The sequence below is a fragment of the Cryptomeria japonica genome, chromosome 1, assembly GCF_030272615.1.
Source record: "Cryptomeria japonica chromosome 1, Sugi_1.0, whole genome shotgun sequence".
NCBI lineage: Eukaryota > Viridiplantae > Streptophyta > Pinopsida > Cupressales > Cupressaceae > Cryptomeria > Cryptomeria japonica.
This window is the reverse complement of record NC_081405.1, coordinates 393,107,390-393,129,001: the sequence shown is the minus strand read 5'-3', so window position 1 is coordinate 393,129,001 and position 21,612 is coordinate 393,107,390. Positions and strand designations below refer to the sequence as shown.

The following is a 21,612-nucleotide window of genomic DNA, read 5'->3' as shown; positions in this document are numbered from 1 at the left end:
TAAGATAAACAATTGTTTCTAGGTTGAAAAATTTTGATTGGGTAGTTGCAAGACTTTATTTGGTAATTAATGGCATTTTGTGTCATGCAGGAGGGTAGGTGGGAGTGAATAGTCCAAAATGTGGAAGTTTTGGAGTTCCAAGGATTGGGGGTTGGGGACACCTCATAATCAATACCATTGTTGAGAAGTTGAGAATTAAATGTATGGCATATTTCATGCTCAAGGAAAACAAATAGGGGTATCCCTTTATCTTTTACTTTGAGTTTGAATGAACATATTAAGGAACTTATTGGGAGTTGGAAATAGATGTGGTACGATTCATCCCTTAAGATATGCAAATTGGTATAAATTTGAACTCATGATCCCAAAAAGGTAAATAGTGTGAAACATCAAGAATTAGGATTCAAGAGTACTTCTTATGAGGCACCCAAATAACTACATGTTTAAACCCACGATCTTGTTGAGGTAACATAATGAAGTGTCAAGAATTAGAGATTGGGGATCGGGGATACTAGATACCTTGAGCCATTTTAGAGATATCTCTACATCTTTGACTTCAATGAAAATATATAGAAGGAAATGTTGGGAGTCAAGGATTGGGGATATGAAGGAATATGTAATGTCCCCATTTTTACGCCATGTTGTTCCATCTGCATTGGCCAGCTTCCAAGGTTTTTCCGTAAGTTTATAGGTGAGCTAGGAGAACTCTATATATTTTAGAGAACTAGTGTTCAATTTTTCTTGGATTTAGACAATAGTGTGGTGATCAATTGGTTTTCTTGTTAATGGCAATGCTCTTTGTAGCATTTTTGGCCTTCTGGGTTGTTCTCCATGGTTCTCAAAGAACATTGCTATTTTTTGTAAGTGCCTATTTTGACACTCGACATCACTCTTCTGCATCAGTTGCCTCTTTTGTGATTTTCGGTGTCTTGGCGACGCTTTTCTCATCGTGATCAGGTTTATTTTAATTATTACACTAAAGCTATAAAGTAACGATATATCATTTACTTTATTATTTTATTCTTAATAAAGTGATGTTATGTCACCCCAAGCTGGATGCCTAGGGAAAAACGGGACTTGGACTTAGTTAATTTAAAATTGTAAAAGGCCTTTTTGAGGGAAATGAATTAATTTGAATTTTAAATTGTTCTTTTTTCCAGTCCAACTCTATAAAAGGAGGATTTGGGCTCTAATTTGGATTATTCAAAGAAGTGCACATAGTAAGATGCTGCCAAAATGAATAGAGAAGTTCTTCCATGGTTTGATTGAGGATGTAAACCCTCATCAAAGATCACTAGTTTTGGTGGTGAAAGATCCTCCCTAGCTGGTAGTGTGATTTCACACAGCAATCACATTTGCTTTTCACATTTTTTCATAGTAGGATGAAAATTTTTAAGGTATTTTGAGTTGCAAGCTTTTGGGTTGGTCCTAGAGTTTATTGCAGATTTTTTTGGGTATTTGTTGATGCTGTAGGTGTTTTCCAATGATGGACATGCATTGGTACTTGCTGGTTTCCCTTGCTCATGGGAGTGTGACCAAGAGCAAAGACTATTCAAGCTGATCAGAGATCTCCCTTTCAAGGTTGGGTGATCAGTTTTGAGTGTTTTTTGTGTGTTGTTGCAGATATCTTTTATGTGAGTGGCCATACTGCTGAAGGACGGCTTTGTGCTGCCTGGTGTGGGTTCCAAAGGACTGGGCACTTGGTTTCTAAGGGGCATTTCCAACCAAAAAAGGATGCCTAGCCCTCAAGTTTCATTAGCAATGATTGTAGGTTGAGGAATCACGTTTTTGGATGAAGTATGGGTTATTTGCAATGTCACCCCTACTTCTAGTGCTGGCAAATTGGAATTGTACAGGTCTGAAACTAAAATGAATTGCAAGTCACATGAATAATGAATTGTAAGTCACATGAAAAATCAATAGCAATTCTTGTAATGCCCCGCCACGAAACCTCGAAGGGATAAAGCTAAAACACACGAATGGAGTGCAATAATTTTTTTTTTAAAAATAAGACACAACATAAAGATACAATAAGATATCCAATTTCAAATTACACAGCGGAAGACATCAACTAACACCTAAAGAGTTTCCCAACGTGATTACTTTATTACACAATTAACTTAACTCACTCTAATTAATCCAATAAACCGATTGTCTTAATAACGAGATAATTCTTAAACAAGGATAATTTCCTTTCAGCAAGACAAAATATAGATCACAAGATAAAGTTCATCCATTAAGGTTTATTCATACTTTTCATTAAAATTTGCGTCATGCATCTAATTTAATCACACACTTGAATTTCATCATAAACTAACGAGATCTTCCCATGCATACTTAATTTCCTTAACAATAACTAAATACATTCCATTATTCTAATCTACATTCTTTCATGATCCAATTTACTGCATTTAAAAGACGACTACATACATGCATTTACAATTAATTTTATCTAATCCACTTACACATTCTATCAAAATGCCATCCATACATGCTAACACTAAAACATGAAACATAAGAACAAAAGAAACACATAACACCAAAATGATCTCGAAGTTCACCCCTAGAGGGCTACATCTCCGGGTCTGCTCAACTGCAAGACCCCTCTGATAATTAAATAAGTTTAGGGTACATAAGTTCCACATCATTTACATTCTTGCCATCGAGGCGAATCATACCAATAAACAACCGACCACATCGGTCAATAAATACATAAATGATCCTTACATAGAAACGGATCCAACTGAACATATTAAAGGCTAATACAAGGTCCATTGCCCGATAATATTCTAACTAGAGGCCTGACCCGCTATGGTCAACCACAAAACAACACTCAACACCTACATAAAGGATAGGACCAGTTAAAACACCACCACAAGGCAACAACCAAACTAGAAACCAAAGACATAAACAGGTACCCCAAATCATCCGAACGACAGGGTCCAAACAAAAATTTCAACATAGGACACAATGACAACCCAACCAGAATTGCAATGAAATTAAGCTTGACTGCAAACACCATTTACACAAGATCCTAATACAGGCAAACTTTTCTTAAAATAGCCAAAAGCATAAATAACTTGCAATCAAAGATTCTCCAGACAATAAGAAAGTACAACTATTTAATACAAAGAAATCAATTTGCCATTTGTCAATAAGTTAAATAAGATCTCATAGGAATAATTCTCCTAATGTATTTTAACATAATTATCAATTATAAAAATTATAAGCTTTTCTGAAACATTCAAACTATAATTTGATTTTATAACTATAATATAATCGTATGCATACCTATATATATACATCGTATATATATATATATATATATATATATATATATATATATATATATATATATATATATATATATATATATATATCAACTCATAACCAGTATTTAAATAATATAATACCTACCATAATGAAAACACAACTAATATATAAATATATATAAATCATAAATTATTATGATTACTCAACCCCTCAGCACGAAACCCGAAATAACCACGTCGCAGTACGCACAGGATAAAAGAATAATTAAAAAAAAAAACATTAATATTTCGGCCCTGGCATGGTAGCCCTTACTATCGCCGGTAGCGGATGCTACCGTAGGTAGCTCCCTACCCAAAGTTACATATTATTATTTTATTTTATTTTTTTATTTATTTATTTATTTATTTTTTTAAAACATGAAAATAAATTCGAGATTCATAAAAAAAAACCTTTCGACAGAATTTACATAGAAATAAAATTCCCAACTTAATAAAATTCATTCACAAAATTTTATTCCAATTACATTTTTTTTTTTAAATTAGATAATCCAATAAATTTAATTCACAATTAAATTTATTTCTAAAGAAATCAATTAAATTCACAAAGAGTTATTTAAAGGATTATCTGAACAAATCAACAAGAGAGAATAATTTTTTCCATAGTAATTTCTCCAAGTTTCTCAAAATTAAATTACTCCCATTAACTAGAAAATTAACATCAAGCAAGAATTTTAAATCAAAACCTGAATTAACCAGAAGAGGGTTTTGGATCTGACAAATAATTTACACACACCATTTAGAGAGAAATATAATTATTTTCTTAAAAATCAAGAAATCAAAGAAGCCACCCAACCTGGTATAGCTTTCCCGGAAGAAATTTGTAGAAGAGCCCTAATCTTTTCAATAAGCTTCCAATAAATTTCTTCACCTAAATTTCTGACCTGTTCCCTATGTATTTAAAATAAAGACCTATTCCCTATTTAAACTAAAATTCTAGGTTCAATAGCTTTTTCTCAAAAACCTAAATTTAGAATAAATGTAATTTTATTTTATTTCCTAATTTTATAATAAAAGATAAGCTAACATGCAATAATTAAAAATCATTATTCTTTCTTTTTTTTTCTCATGCAAATTAATTGATTTTCTAAATAAAGAATTAAAACAATACTTTAATTCCAATTAATTCTTTTATTCATTTTTTATTTATTCTTTTATTTATTTATTTAAAATTCTAGGAACAATAAATATAATTAATCTAATTTGTTTTTCTACTAAAATTTAAATAAAAATATATTTCTAATATCATGCAGCTTGCAACTTATTATAATTAATTAATTAATTAAGTTTATGGAATTATCTCATAGTTGAATTGTTTATGCATTGAGATTATAAATTTAGTTAATTAAAAGAAATGTTTTTCTCCCTCATTTAATTTTTAATTAACAAAGCTAATAGTTGCATTTCACAATATTAATGAGGGTTAAATATTTTTAATTAAATTAAATTCTCAAAATCAATCTTACACACTATATAAAATAAATATGAATACAACTCACTTTTCTAATCAAAATTGATTTTCTTAAATAATTAAAATTTAACCTTTCTATTCCAAAAAAAAAAAAAAAGGGATTAAATTATTTTTATTTCGAATAATTTAAATCTTCTCTTTCAAAATGCATAACTAAATAAACTCATGATTTAAAATTAACCAGTAAATTAAACTTGCTACTAACATGAATAGGGCAATTTTTAAATAAATGATTAATTATATAAAAGAAACCTATTTACTTTAGTCTTAATTACTAATGCATAAATGAACACATTAAATCAAAATAACTACTTAGAATTAAATACTCAGTTTAACCACATGCCAAGCACGCAAACCAAGTAAGCCAACCAATTACTCGACCCGCAAACCCAAATGTAAAGGAAACTGACGGAACACAGGCGACGCTCACTTGAGTATGACTAGGGTAAACTGAGGGTTTTACGACCACCTAACCCAAATTCTAAGGACGAAAGAGGTATACTCAACCCTGCGAATCCAGGTGAAGACAAACTTCGCACCTAGGCGGTACTGTACCTGCAATCTCCTGCAACCAAGAGTCACACAAGCATACATATATATATATATATATATATTTAATGAAGATGTTAGCTCGAGATTAATAACAAGAATCAAGAGGACAATTTAAACTTACATAAGAATCGATGCCAAAGCACATTAACAGATACACACAATAATCATAATATCTGACTACAACATTACCTCATGGTAATTCAACCATTCAAGATTGCCACATAAAAAGTCAACCAAGGTCAAACCGATTTTACAAAGCTGACTAGGGTAGGGGTACCACAATTCTGAAACAACAATGTTGACTCTCTCACCAATGCCAACCTTGCGTGAAACAACACCAACTGTGATCAACTATGAAATACTTGTAGGGGATGATGGTAATATGCTCATATGGGCAAGGAAGTGGATATTTACTCACTGTAATCGACTATTGAGCAGGTCTGTAGCTCATTCAGCACTAGAGAGAACACCAACCAGCCTGGGAACACTCCCAAACAACTCCAAAGTGATCAAAAGTAGAAGACACATCGATAGACACGTCCCACACACTCCAAACTCATCATTTGCTTAAATATTGAGGTTGCAGGTCTGATAAAATGCTACAACAGTGGAATCTTTCATTGAAAATACCTCAAAAACCAATTTAAACTCCACCTAGGAGTGCCAAACTGCTCCGAACACACCCGTCTCCTCTAACCTCTAGATAGCAGAAAATTGACAACCCATATTGTAATAATATATTTTGAGTCATGCACCTCTGAATGGGGTGCTGGAATAACAAGGTGGCTAGCTTAGAATGTCCATAACTCTTCAATTCCTCAATCTTTCAAGAGAAAGGCCCGAAAACATTAACCGGCACCTCTAGCAATGTAAGAAAACCTCCAAAATGATATGTGCTTCTGCTCAGAAAGTCTTCACGCCATGCTTCAGGCCTAAGTCACAAGGTTCGAATTCGAATTCGAAATCGACAGCCATGAAATTCGGATGAAATTCAACACGGGAAAAATTCGAAAAAAAAATTCGGATAAAATTCGCCTTATATAATTTTGTTTATTTTTAAATATATGTATACTTCTAATAAATTATCAAAATAGCATATGCATACTTCTAATAAATTATCAAAATAGCTTAGCATTGCTAAAATCAATGTAATAAAATATATAATAAAATACATTATAATAAGAATCATTAAATCATCATAATAAAATATATACAAGTATTATAAGCTTTATTATAATGCTTGCATATATTTTTTTATAATAATGAAAAAATCACTGTAATAAAATATTAAATTATATAATTTTTTATTTTTTTTCTTAAAAACAATTATTACACTAAAAAATAAATTAGAAAACTATAAAAATAAATCACACTAACTCAGGCAAAAGAAATCACACTGAGTCAGGCAAAATAAAAATTATAAAACTATAAAATATTTCTTGTATCTATGGACTATGACTATCGAATGCAGCCGAAAAAAGGCGCCTTCCTGAACACACTGTCATTGGAGCTTGGTAAAGTGGAGTCATGGCGACGTGGACTGTAGTGCAGGGCCCAGGCTGCAGCTATGGCCGTCGACGGCAGCGACAGCAGTGTTTAGAACAGGCTCTAAGAATGACGGGAAGCCTTGCAGCGACGGGAACTCACAACACACTGCAATTCTTCCAGCGACAGCGACCCAGCAGACAACGCACTGCAACTTCTTGCAGCGACGGCGACCCACGCACTGCAACTTAAAAATCCGCCGAATTTATGGCCGAATTTGAACATATTATTTTAAAAAGTTTGAAATTCGAAAAAATTCGAACTTCATGCTTGAAAATCGCCGATTTCTATGACTTAGCTTCAGGCAACCTGCAATGAGGTATGATCTCTGTTAGGAATCTGTGCCAACAACAAACAATGTCAAATCACCTCACAATGGGGTTGCCCAGCCACAAAAAACACTTCACTATCAGATTTTATGACATTAGAGTTCAATCACTATTTTTCCCTCAAGTCTGCAATCAATTTTTTTTAATATCTTTATTTCCTAAAACCTTGAATCTGCAAACACTCTGAATACAATGGCGATCCTTGAGTAGAATCACACCAAACCAGCTAGGGATCGGCTTTCAAATCTGAAACCAGTATTCAAAAGATGGTTTTCGTCTTCAATCAATCCTTGGAAGAACTCCCAGGTTCAATTTGACAACATTTTGTCATGTATTCTTTTGCATATGCAAATGAGCTCCCTCAACCTTCTTTTATAGCTTTTGTAGGGAAAATAATTTGAAATTATATTAATTATATTTTTGCCTCAAAAATTGACCTTTTTGAAATAATAATAATTTTTCATGTGCAAAGGCCCCCTCAACTAGGCATCTAACTTTAAAAAAACAACTTATGACCTTCCCAACGAGCTATTACACTAAGTTGCCCTTTTATCATTTCTTGACATTAGACAACATTAGTGAAATATTAATTAATTATTCAATAACTCGCCCAAGTTGCGGAAACCACTTGTTGCCTTTGTCTTTGTCGGTCATGCTTTCCTTGAGTTTTATTGGTTTATGTAAGCTGAAATTTCCAAGGTTTAACATCTGCTAGCTCATGACTAATTTCTCAAAACTTCATTTAACCCTAACAAAGCCATTTTATACTTAATAGGTTGTGTGTTGCTGCTTTATTTTGGTCTTTTCCCTTGGTCTTGAAACCTTCGTCGGGTCCCAACGAGGTTCTTAAAACATCCTTGACTCACAATGAAACTTTCATTTCAAAGTTTTAAATCTTCTTCGACATATGGTCTTATTTCAAAACTTATGTCGAGACCCCATAAGGTTTTCACAACCTCATTGGTCTCTAACAAGGTTTTCAAAACTTTCAAAGTTTCGACAAAACGCCATCTTCCAAAAAGATTCAAACTGTATTTATCTTTGATATCAATCTTTAGACACGGTTTCGAAATCATCATCGAAGCTCGACAAGCTTTTCATAACCTTGTCGATGCTCGATAGGGGTTTTGTAACCTATTCGGAACCCAACATAAAATTTATAACTTTGAAAGTGTTCAATCATTTTACAAAGAAAACTCTTGGAGAAGATTGATCTTTGGCCATAAAAAAGGGTTTCGAAACCACTTTTGAAGCCCAATAAGGTTTTTCAAGCCCTCTAAAATGCCAACTCGCAATATCAAGCCACTATATTCAAATTAGTGACACAAATTCTCATTTGAAGGAAAAGCATACTTGCCTACAATTAATGCTCACCATTAATTCTCTTCTGACACATCAAGACATTAAATGCAAAGACATATAAGGAAATTTAGCCATCGAAAGATCACATTTCAACGAGCATTTGAAGACGATTTCACAAAGAACAAAAGGGCAAGATTGTAGGTAACTTGTAGAAGAAAATTTGAGGTAAAAGACTTGAATTCATTGAAAGGTACATTGAAATCTCTCTCCTAGCTTATTGTAAATCAGAATACAATTTAACCGATCAAAAAGAAATCAGAATGCAATTTAAAAGAGGACTTTTAAATAAATTATGCGAAAAAAATGGGTTTCTATATACCAAAATTTTGTCAAAATCATTTCTTGAACGCAAATCTTCTCTGTGTTCACTGAATTTTGTTCATTATAAAATTTAAGTATCTGCATTATGAGCACATATCCAGCCTATCTAGCTGTATGCCTCAAATTGGTGACACAAGGTTAGCGCATATTAACTTGAAAGATTTTTTTGGAGAGAAATAACAAAGAAGATAGACCCCTAATAACACAAAGGTTGATAGAAAGTGGACTATTGCAAGCATCTGGTTTCCCAGTAGCCATACAATGCACAAACTTGGTGATTGAATGTATAAATCATTATAACATGGAAACCAAGGAAACAAGGACCAACAATAACAATTTGCTAATCATCATAAACAGAGAAATTATCAGTTCATGCTTTCATATACCAGAAAGAGAAGCATACATGGACTTAAACTTCATGCTTTCTTATCATCGATTCAGTGAGAAGAAAGGTCAATATAGTAATGTGATTGCACAAGAGTGGTTTCCCACCCCCATGAAAGGTAAATCACAATTGCCAAAATGACTCGATAGATCTCACTTCATAGAGATCTCAAATATGATGGTTCTTATGCACAGACTAAAGGGTAATGAGAATGCCCATGATTTTGAAGAATGGATGATGTATTTCTTCATCCAGCTAATCATTCATGGTGAACAATTTTCAGATTGGGCACAAATTATCAATGATAACCAGCTTCCCATTGAACATTTTTTTCTTCATGTCTTCCTATTTGTTTTATGCATTGGCTTGGACTAGACAATGGTCTGGTTTACGTCTAGCGGAAGTTCATGATGATGATCCAGATTTTTGGTTACTACACCCAACTCTAGTTGGAGAATAGCTACAAGAGATTCAGAAGGGTGAATGATGCATTCACCATGAAATTGGTAAGGAAGATACAAGGGGATATCGGTATGAGAATATCTCCTAAGGACATCCAATTTATGGCAACCATTTCATCCAATCTCAAAGGTTTACCTATATTAGAGTTGGACGATTTTATGGACTCCCATACAGACTGCCCAAATATGTTGAAGACAAATTCATCCTTATGGAAATATGGACAAGTGGGAGAGGTAAATAAAAGATGCTAGGAAAGGAATAAAATCGGCATCCAATTTCCCATTGGCCTCGGTTACTACTCTTCTAAATCTCTGTTAGATATTCTCAACATTGAGAGATTTTTGGTAAAGTATGCAAATTTTATGAAATGAGATTTCCATTTGATAGTAAAGATTTTGTCAGAAATAATTTGCAATTAGGTCCAAGTTCTCACTATCCTGCATCTAGAGGATTATTGGGCAGATTGTGCCAATGAATATGAGGTGAGAAGAAGAGGCTGGATGAGAATGACCTTAAGGAAAATTTTGACCTTAAAACTCATTGGGATATCACACACATTGAGGATGATGAATCTGACTTGGTGGATCCCATATTCATCAATCATATATAAATGCAATCAATTCTACCTATTGATTGGAGTGCTAGGGAGACTGAAAATATTGAAATCAGAGCTATTGTTGTAATAAAGAGAAGCTATGCATGGTTAGCCAAGAAAAGAGGGAAGTCAGATGTGAAACCTCAGGGATCACAAGATAATCCAAGACAGGAGGAAGAGGTCAAGATTAACATCTCTCAACTTCAGGCATAGCCTCCTTTGCTGCAAAATAGTTAGCTTCAATTGGTTGAGAAGGTGATGGAGAAGAACCCCCAAAGAAGAGAACTCCTAAGAAGACTTGTAGAGAAGCTCCCCCAAAAGGCAAAGACAAAGAAAAGGAGGAGGTGACAAAGGAGGAAATTGTAGACGTTACCTCATCCCAATCTCAGGCAAGTGAATCTCCTTGCCCTCATGCTTCTTCTGATCCTCCACCAAACATGCCACTAAGATCACCACCTAGAGTTGGTCCCACTACTCTCTTGATAATGAAGCTTCTAGAACTCCTCCTATAAGGAAAGCTTTACACTTTTTCTCTCCTCATACCAAACCTATGTCAGTTGACCTACCTCTACCTCATGGCTTGAAGAAACTCTCTCCAAGTTGAGGAGAACAGTTTGTTGTGTGTTTTGCACACATGCCCCTGTTTCAAGGGACCCCCATTTTGCTTGCCTCTTCAAAGTCCTGTGTAGGAATTTTGTCTAGTTGGCAGAGTAATTGCAAGGATGAGAAGGCAAAACTTGAAAAGATGATTCAATCTAGCATTTCAGACTGATCAAAAGTCCTAAGTCCTGGAAATGGTGAAGCATGAATTGAGTCCCGAGAAGGGTGAGTCTAGGGAGTCAACATATCATTGAAAGAGGAGTATGTAAACTCACATTCCACTTCAAAGGCTGATTTTCTTCTAAGTGAAGGCCAAAAAGTTTCAAGGGCTACAAGGGGCGTTTTAAATGGCAAGCTATTAAAGTTCACGTTTTTGCCTAGAGAGCCGAATTTGCAAAGGAGCCACTAAAACTTAAGTTTGCCTTTCCTTCTAAAATCTCTAATATCACAAAAGTAAAGGGCGTTCAAGAAAGAAAAAACTTGGTATTTTAACAAGCTTTGCAAAAAGTAGTCGCTAAAGTGAAAATCGCATATTTTCACTTAAAAACCCAAATTTGGAATATGACTTGGGTGCTTTAAACATTGCTTTCACTTTCGTTAGAAGGCTGAGTTTTGCAATTTCCAAGGGAGGCATTTAAGTTAAATCATGCAATTCATCTAAAAAATCATGAATTCTCGTAAGGGGCGTTTAAAACGTTTGGTGCTTTTGGTGGTTTCGCAAGAATTGAAAACCATACATTCTTGTTCAAAAACCCAAATGGACTTGGCAAAGGGCGTTCAAAGGAAAACTCAGTGTTTTTATAAATTTTGCAAGAAATAAGAGTTCCCATATTCCGCCAAAAGGCTGAGTTAAATGAGAACTCACACATTTTACTTCCAAAAGCCGAGTTTCTGCTTGATAAAGGGTAAGGGAAAATAAGTTCCAAGGTGTTGTCCTTTCAAAGATAAAAATCGCATAGTTCTCCTAAAATTCCCAAGTCTCTTCAAGGGAAAGTCGAGCTATAAAGAGGTTCGGCGATTTTTCAAAGTTGTGAGCTTTTTGAAGGCGTCACATTTCTTTCAAATAGCCCGAGTTTTGCCTAGAGGAGATAGAAGAGCTCAAGCATTGTCCAAAGGGGCATATGATTTGCAAGGGCCGAATTCTCTTAGAAGTTCGGCATCTCCTGCAAATTTGCAAGTCTAGTAAAGTAAAGTCATCACGTTTCTTTTAAATAGGTCCTGTCTTCCAAAGAGAACTAGGGTTTGTATGCAAACCTAAAAATTCGAGGTTCCTCCCCAATTTGGAAGCCAAGTGATTTGTAGATTTGCGTGCAATTCTACTTATGGCCGAGTTTCCCTATTAAGGTGAGATAACATTTTAAAAAGTGAAATTACAAGGAGATGTTTTAAGTCAAAATTTGCACAATTTTCCTTGTAAACCCAAATTTCTCCCTCAGTACCCAAAACGAGTGAAAAGATAAAATGAAAATAAAAGTTAAGAGGGAAAGAGAATGAGGAAGGGGGGGCATTGTAAGTCGCACGATTTTCATTCCTCCTTAAAAGGCCGAATTTTCTTCAACAAGGGGCATTTAGAAGTTGCTAAGTTTTTTTCAACACTCGTTTGTTAAATTTATTTAATTTTTCGAAGTGATTAATTTAGGTTGAACTCGCTTGTGCAAATCAATGTCGCTGGAAAGAGCTAAGGTGGCAACCTGAAGCGCAAATTGAAGATAGGATCGCGATCGACACCTGGAAGCGAAGATGCGGAGCGCAAGATCAAAACAACAATCCCAAATCGTTGCCAATGAAGAACGCACTGCAGAGCTACAAGGAAATGTTGAGGATATGTGCCACCACTGAACCACAAGTTGAAATACACCAACAAGATTGAAGACAAAAGAACACTCAAAATGCTACAAGTGTATGCATACTTAGAAATACACAGTTGTAATTGATTCTAGAAAATCAATTTGTAAACTGAATTGTTTTAATGTAAATGGCTACTTGTGGGCCCCGTTTAATGTATTTAAAGCAAGGGGGTACATAGGTCAGTTACTCCTCAACTACTTGATTGACCAAATTGATGTCAAATACTGGTCGGTGGCTGAGGAGGTGGTTGGGAGGACAACTGAAAATAACTAGGCATGGGTTAAAGCTGCCAAGCTTCTAGAATGCAAATTGCATCCTTTGGATGCAGTTAATCTTGACCTTTCATTCAAATTGTAAAGTCTATAAAAGGCAGAGGCTTCTCTCATTGTAAAGGGTTAGATTTGAGTAGTGAGAATTTGTTGGTTTTTTAGGAGTTAGAAATTAGATAGGTTTCAGCAGTTAGCGAATTTGGAATAGAATAGAACTGTTGCAAGAAATTGTTGTAATGGCAATTGAAGTCAATATATGAACATCGAATATGGTATTTGTTATCTTTGTTTTCCTTTGTTTGCATGGTTTCCTTTCAGCTGGTTAATTAGAGTTCAATGATTTTAATGGAAAAATGTGGGGGGTATTTGATGAGGTTTCCGGTTCATACCATTGGGGGCCTGCTGATTGTAGGTCACTATGTATGGTTAGTCTGAACCTTACTTGTGCTTAGTTTAATTGTAGGTGTTTGTCTTAGGCTGGGCCAGAATTGGGTGCCTAAGTGAGTATCTCGAGTCTGAAAATCCTTCATCCCTTTGGAGCTTACACTATTCTTGTTGAGTTGTAAGGGTTTCTCTAGCGAAACAAGGATTAGTTATTCAAAATTTTTCTACCCGCAGCATCAGCCATTTCTATCATTGTACTTAGGATTCCTAAACCCTTTCCTTTTGCTTTTATTTCCCCGGTCTGAGAATCGTAGCATCATTGGATGCAGACCAGCTTGTTGTAAACGTAAACCCCTTGTGTTACCAGCAAAACACATCAATCATTGAGTTATCCCATAGTCAAGACCTGACATTTGGAACCTTGAGGTTGTCCCCTTTGATCATCTAAAACAACATTAGGGATTTCCTTATGCAAGAGAGGATAGAATACTTAGCATTCTATTTTGCGTTGACCAGATAGTTGGTAATTTGACTTTTGCCACGTCAACACAGTCCAAGTAACTCTTCTAATAGAGACATTTTGGGGCAATTGCTATAGAGAACTCCAAAGGCCAAGAACCTAAAGACCACATCCAGGCTATTGGAGGGTTGTACGTAGAATTAGCACATCCTTTTGCACAAAAGGATCCAAGCCAAGCAACTGCAAAAGATTTCAATATAACAAAGATCAATTTGGGACCATCTATTAGAGCTAGGGATGTCCATAATTTTTAGGTAACGGCTTCTAAACTTGTGGAAAGAACTTCAAAGGATAAACAGGATAAGGATGAGTTGAAGCAATTAGTGAAATTTTTAAGTGATTGTCTGAAGTCTTTAGTTGACCCATCTCCCCAACCATTAAGCCAAATAGGTACCTGGTTTGGCCCATGTCCAGCTGCTGGGAAGGAAATGGTTGGTTAAGTTAAAAAATATAGATCATATGATAAGGTCAAAAAGGGCTCAGTGCAAGACGTTGTAATCAAAGGAACCAAGTTTATCCAGGATATAAGGAAATTCTGTGATGATATTGAACCACTAAAAAAGGGCATTGATACAGAAATTGTGAACACTAAACATGAGGAATCCTTGTGGCAGCAGGCAGACAATGAATTGAAAGAAAATCTGGATCTTGAAATGGATAAATTGGTTGCAGAGAGGATACTTCTAGGTACTAATGAGAGCTAAATGCCTTAAGTGGAGAAAAAGTATAGAGTGGAAACTTACATTCTTGAAATAAAATAGCATAGAACAGAACAAGCTGTAACATTCTTGAAAAAGTAGACTGACAAGATCACTAGTACAGTAGCTTGTCTTTCAAAATAAGACCATGTTATGGTGATGACACCAGCACAAATGAGCAAATTGTGGGGGCATTTGTGGGCAATGTTTAGAAGTTACATGGCCTTTCTAAGACAATTTTAGTATTTGATATCCTTTTATTGTAAGTAGCTTCTGGGGAGAATTATGTTCACAAACTAGAATATAATTTACTACATTTCACACCCAAATCAACAATCGAGTCAAAGTTTTTTTCAACTATTTGGAGGGATATATCAAATGTCTTAGAAACAATGTTTGATGTGGTTAAATCCTATGAAATGGAATTACATGCCCACTTCTCAAATTTTGCTACGATGATACCCTTTACAACCTTATATGGCCATACCATAAGAGCTCAAAAATTTCGTTTCGATGGATTCGAAAGTTCCAAATGTATGAGATATTGTATAAGAATGTCAAAAAATAGTTTGAGTTCTGGAAGATAATTTAGATGTGTAATCATATGAAATAATAGGCAGGTCAACATCATTACTGAATAGAGAATTTTAAGAATGTCACTAGGTACACATTGGTCTTTAACAATGTATTTTAAACAAAATTAGTTGAAGCTCAATAGCAAAAATTTGAAGTTATCCTCAAAATTCTATGATATTTATAGTCTTTTTCCTAAAATAACTCCCAAATTCCTTAGGTCTTGAACTTGTCAAAAGAAGGATTTATTCATTATGCCTTGTGTTATCTTGTTTGAAGAAATTATTGCATGCATTCACCAATCCAAATTGATCTACCTATATTTGTGGGTTGTGATGGACAGAAGCTTTATTGGAACCTATAAACTATCATTCTTTCCTATTGTAAACTCTAAACTTGGCACTAACGATGAAATGCAATGCATTGGTCTTAATTAATTAAGATACAAATATACTCATATTTCAGTTGATTTATCTGTTACGCACCAGGCTGACAGTATGGTTTCTCTTAAGATTATAGTAACTTTATACACCAATCAGCCCAGTATCTCTCTTTGTGATTATAATCCATATGCATGGGACAAGACCTCAAGGGCTGTAATGTGTTGTTTTCTAGAAGTGCACTCTTTATATCTCGAGTCAACATATTTTGAATATGTAGTCTCATAGTACCATTACGCTGAAAAAAATCCACAATTAATTCGTTGTAGTATTTCTAAATTTCTGTAAATTTTACTTTGAATAGATTTTAGAAATTAAATTTCAAACTACAACGAGGGTTTTTCTTTTAACTTATATGTTAATGAGGGTTTAGGTAAACAATGCAGGGTGGCCCCTAAAATAGTAGTCCATGCTTCCTGACAGGTGACCTACTGTTTTAAGGCCAGCTGAATGTTTTATAAAGCTTAATCCTCTTAGGTGAAAGTAATATAGAATTTTTTATGTCCTATGCAATTTTATAAATAGTGTTTTAATAACATTTGCTTTTGTCTATACACACTGTATTTGACATGAAAAAAAAAGTGTTTTTACTCTGTTTTTGTGCATTGTTATCCAGTTCTGACTTTTTGCCGTTGAATTGCTTAATAATAATACTTTATGAAGCCATGTCAATGCCGTGTAAATGAAAAGCTACTATGTTTATTTAAATAGATGATTGATGAAAAGTAAAACTACTCAAACAGATTGCCATTTATTACCAAAGTTTGTATACTGACAAATGACAATCATACTCAGGTTTAATGTTTGAGCAGATACCAAAACCTTATGCATGTCTTGCATTAAGGTTCCAAATTCGGAAAGAATGTTAAATGTAATGTAAACTGGTCAAAATTAAATAAAGACCCATATCCACGCTTCTTGTTTTTTATACCATTAAAGAGAATAGTAATTGTGTAGCTATTGCCAACATATCCCTTTTGTGAACCACGTGACTCGTACACTTGTCTATTACAGATAAAGACAAGTTAGTGATGAACTTCAGTTTCCTTTCTAATATCAAGGTTCAATATATTTCTTCTAACGGTAGTAAAAACATTATGCAGTAGCATCATATATGTTTTGTATGAATAGTTTTTCTTCGTTCTTTTCTACAAACAGGCCAAATCACTGTAAATACTATATGCCTTTTGAAGCGTATTAAATTTGCCCTTCTCATCCAAAATTAAATTGTTTCCAAAGTAATTTGGTGATCAATAATCCAAAATGAATAATAATTTGTTATTCTGCACTTCTACTTCTACCCTGGCATCTAGGCTCAATATATAATCTCAATATATAACCATATAAAAGGCTTTTCTATGCTACTATAAAAAAAATTGTTTCAAAAAATTTGTATATTAGATATATTAATATCCCATATGGAAACTTATTTGATTTTTTGATGCTTTTGGGGTTGTATTTTATCTCTCGTTTGCCTTTTCTAGATGATTTAATAATTGTGTTAATAAGTCTTCCTTCTTTTTTCACTTGGCACAGGTAGTTTCAGATGCAGGGCACTCAGCCAATGAACCAGGGATAACATCACAACTAGTAGCAGCAAATGAGCGGCTTAAGGGAGTACTAAAGAAGAGGAAGTAGCAAATGAGCAGCTTAAGGGATTACTAAAGAAAAGAACTAATCTGTTCATTAATAAGTTCTTACTGTTATTTTTTAGTGAGCAAGTCCAAAAGAAAATTAGAAGATTGACAAACCCCTATTTCAAGAAATAACTCCAATATCGGAGTTCATTTCATGCCAATTCTATTTGCATGATATATGATCTGAAGGACCAAAATTGCGTCTGCTTTAAAGACTGATACTATTTGCAATGATATGATCTGAAGGACCAAAATTGTACCTGCTTTAAAATAGAAACATGTCTTCAGTGCTTTAGACTGAAATTCTTCAAAGATACCTATAGAATTGGATAAGTTGACTGAGCATGGTTGGTTCTGTGCTTGCGAAAAATGGAAGGTTTGTAAAATTGTGACATCATTCATGATACACCTAATGATCCATTCTTCCTCCTGCTTTACTATTTGTTAATAAAAAAGAGTCTGGATATCTCAATTTATATGGCATTTTGATAGTTTACCATTTCATTAAAGGTTTTAAACACAAACTAAAACATTATGAGTCTAAAGACGTCTTTTTTCTCTTACAATAGTTAATGGATTTCTGTTTGGATGTGGAGATTTAAAAGTGTAGTGCTCTTCTGACCATATTTATGCAATTTACAGAAATTCTCTTACAGTTCAATTCAGAATACATATTCTTGTACAATATTTAATTCATTCTATTGGTACAAGAATGAACCTGAAACTCCTGTTCTAGTGACCAAGAGGAATTTTCTCAGTCAAATTAAGATGCACATTCTAGTTGTAAATGCAAGACGACAATTTCTATATTTGTGTCCTCCTCTATCAATACAAGTTAGCAGCAAACAGATTTTCTTGAAGAAATCTAACAGTGAGCCATATCCATTAATTATGTGCGAACAAATTATTCTTTGATATTCAAATGCATCTGCATATATATCGATGCAAAAGCATCCTAGGGATCAAGTAACTTTCACATCCACCTAAAATTATTCTTACTTTGTGTTTTTGGTCCTATTTTCAGTTTTCTGCAAAAAAGATTAGCTTGCACATGTTTGTGCCACACTATTATGTTCTGGACCTGTGCAACTCTTTCTTTTTTGTGCAGTTTCCTCTTTTACACAAAACTCAGTTGGACTGAGATGTTCCACATACCTTGCACAAGCTTTGGATAAGCATAATTTGACCTAGACAGCTTGCACTCTATTGTGCAATCTCTGCGATCTTTAGTGTTACTGTGCAAGTTGGTGGATGGTTTATGATCTTTGCACAAGTCCTTATGCAAGCCTTTACCTGCTTTGCCAGACTTTGCCTCATTCTTTTGTTCTTGTGCAACATGTGTGAAATTTTCTGAATGTTATTTGAATCCCAAACGTGCCAAAAGGTTGATTATGTCCAATCATCAATTACTTTCCATCTGGTGGGCAAAATTGATTGACAACTCACTTGACAACATAAGAGCCACTTCGAAATTGGAATTGACATGATTTACATGCTAGTTGAGTTTGTGTTAGCAATCCTTGAAATGGCAATTACACACAAGATCAACAACACTTGGCATGACTGTTTGTTGGTTGAAAATTTTGTACATTTGGGGAAATATACAAAATTGTGGTTTCAACCACAGTGTGTGAGTAAAACTCTCCTAATTAAGGGAAGGCTCCACCTATCTATCTAAAGCTTAAAAATAAAATGGGTTGGGACAACAGTCTTTCTTTTTCTTGCAAGAAAGGCAATATCATTTTCTCTTCACAGAAAAGTGATTGCGATTTGATATAAAACAACAGTAACAACTTTCGAAATGAAATGAGAGAAAGGAAATAAAGTTTCTTGAAAGCTCAAAGACTTCCGTCACTTCCTTCGGGACGAGACAACAATATCAAGCTCAAAGTCTTGATTATGTGAAGTCCTGTCTACCTTTTTTTATATTAATTTTATTACAAACAAATTACAACAACACAAAGACTAAAATATCTTATTTTTTCTACACAAGACAATAAGAACAAGTGTGAGTTCAAAGATTCATAGCTATTTCTCATAAAATCTACTTACTTCTAAACTCTGTTAAGAACAAGTGTAAGCACAAAGTCTTACATCTTTTTTCCAATAGAACTTCTACTTTAACTAAATTAATCTTCAATACTTGCAGCTCAAAGATTGCAAATCAGATTCGATTAAGTTCTCAAAGAAACACTTGCAAGAAAGGTAATATGGAACACAAACTCAAGAATGTAGCACAAAGACTCAGCTTGAGCAATTTTTTTTTATTCCTTTCAATTCTTCAATTTACACATAAAAGCTCAAAAACTTCTTTGTTGCAAATTTGGCAGAGTTTTTGTTGCTTTCACAAAGATAAAGATTACAATAGACCCCTCAAGTATTTATAGAAGAGGAGCCTTGAGAAAAAGGTGGGAGGATTCCAACTAACTTGAGAAATTCTCTCAACCACCAAGATTTATTCAATGATTAACTGACTTATTCCAACTACAATACTAATTGAACACAACTTGTAGTTGCCTTACATGTAATTACAAAAGTGCAAGTAAAGACTTAACTTGCAATCTACAAAAGGCTTTTACATGTAACTTGTCAAAAGAAAAACTACAACTAAGAGATTACAATGCTGAAAAAATACAACTAAGTGTTGAAAAACATTGAAGCTGCAACATGTGAAGATATGAATCCTTCGAACTTCTGGATGATCATTCGTAGCTCAGCGGGATTCGGTTCGTGGGTGTTTTTGGCAACAACCATGGTCTTCACAATGGTATCATGACATCGAAGAAGCAAAGAGTTGTTCTTCTTCGAGATGGACTGGATTTCGAGCAAAAAAGTTTGATGTTTCATCAGAGCCTGAATTGAAGCAGCTGAGAATTGCTCGCTCCTCCATTCATTATGAATTATCATCTGTAGATCTACAAGAAATTCTGGCATCAGCTCTCCATTTTGACTCATTATGTTGCAAGAAGCCTTCTCACAATGGGAAACAATACCTTGAAATACTTCACCCCGCAATCTCATTGCATCATCAATCTCCTCAATGAGGGATTTGAGAACAAGAGTTTTATTCTCCAGAAGTTCTTCAAATTCCAAGTACATGACCCTGGAAGAAATAATGGCATGCTCCTGAAGAAACTCAATTGTTGTTGGGGCATGGTGCGCCAAATTGTCAAACAATCTTCAACCATTTCCAGATTTTGTTTGAAAGTGTTAGAGGTATGATTCAATTTTTCTTCAATGGCCTCCAATTTAGACATCATTGGGAAAATGTATTTCAACACTTGTGCACATAGATCATGAAGTTGATCCACCCAAGAATCCAATACTTGTACTTTTTGGGCAGCTCTCTCAACTCTACGAATTGGTTCTTGGAAACCAGAAGAACTTGTAGGATTACTCCCTTCACTAGCAGATTTTGTAATTTTATGAACTACAACAAGTTGTCGGTTCTTCTCTTCTAGCTTGTCTTTCTTTCCTTGAAGTTCGTCATACCGCTGCACTAATGAGGCTACAGATTGATGGGCATCGTGTTTGACCACTTAATGCATTTGTTTGCCCAATTCTATCTATGTAACCCTGTAATCAACAGCTTGCATTTCCTCACATGGCTTATCTGTAAGGGGTTCAACAATTTCTGCCACTTTCATCTTATTGCTATCAACAATTACTCTTGAGATTGTCGTGGCCTTTTTAGCAACCTTGGGCCTAGACTGTTTGAGTTGTTGCTAGTCAAAGACATCAGGAGAGATTTCCTGTTTTTTCCTCTTTGAGGTAAAAGAACTAAGCCGTGGAGGTAAAACAATTAGTTCTCCTTGAGTAGTTGTTGAGAGCGAAGGAGAAGCAGTTTCTGTTTGAACAACCGTAGTCACCCTGGGAGGAGTATCTATTTGGATGGCGACCATGGTTTTCTCAGTAACCAATGGGCATGAAGATTGCCTCATAAATTCTTCAAAGTCAGAAGTAGAGGTATCAATCTTTGACAAATGGATACATGCAGGAGTATCCTCAGGAATTTCCAGCACACCCTCTTATTGATGATCAGGAGGCGGCTCAACTGCTGAAATAGGAACGACATTCTGAGGAGACTCTTCCACTATTATGTCAGGAGGAGAAAGAGGCGTCTCAATGGAAACTGAGAAAGGAATCTTATGAGGTGAGTCCGAAGCTAGAGACTTAGAAGCATCATCAGATTGTTGTCCTTCTTCTGGATTATCAGGATCGATCACATGAACATGAAACCGAGACTTTTCTTTTCCAAGAACTGTTGCCTCCTCAAGAGGAAGCACTACTGC

The 21,612-nt window shown here is 34.7% G+C and overlaps 1 protein-coding gene across 3 annotated transcripts in view; it reads left to right on the top strand.

Moving 5' to 3' along the window:
• LOC131070931 (proline iminopeptidase-like) overlaps nt 1-17,796 on the top strand; it is a 248,156-nt gene extending 230,360 nt beyond the window's left edge. For all 3 annotated transcript variants that reach the window (XM_058006623.2, XM_058006625.2, XM_058006624.2), the window contains exon 11: nt 17,220-17,796. In XM_058006623.2, the coding sequence (XP_057862606.1) occupies nt 17,220-17,321 (102 nt within the window). In that variant the 3' untranslated portion in view covers nt 17,322-17,796. The remainder of the gene's footprint in view (nt 1-17,219) is intronic.
• Nucleotides 17,797-21,612: the final 3,816 nt, after the last annotated feature.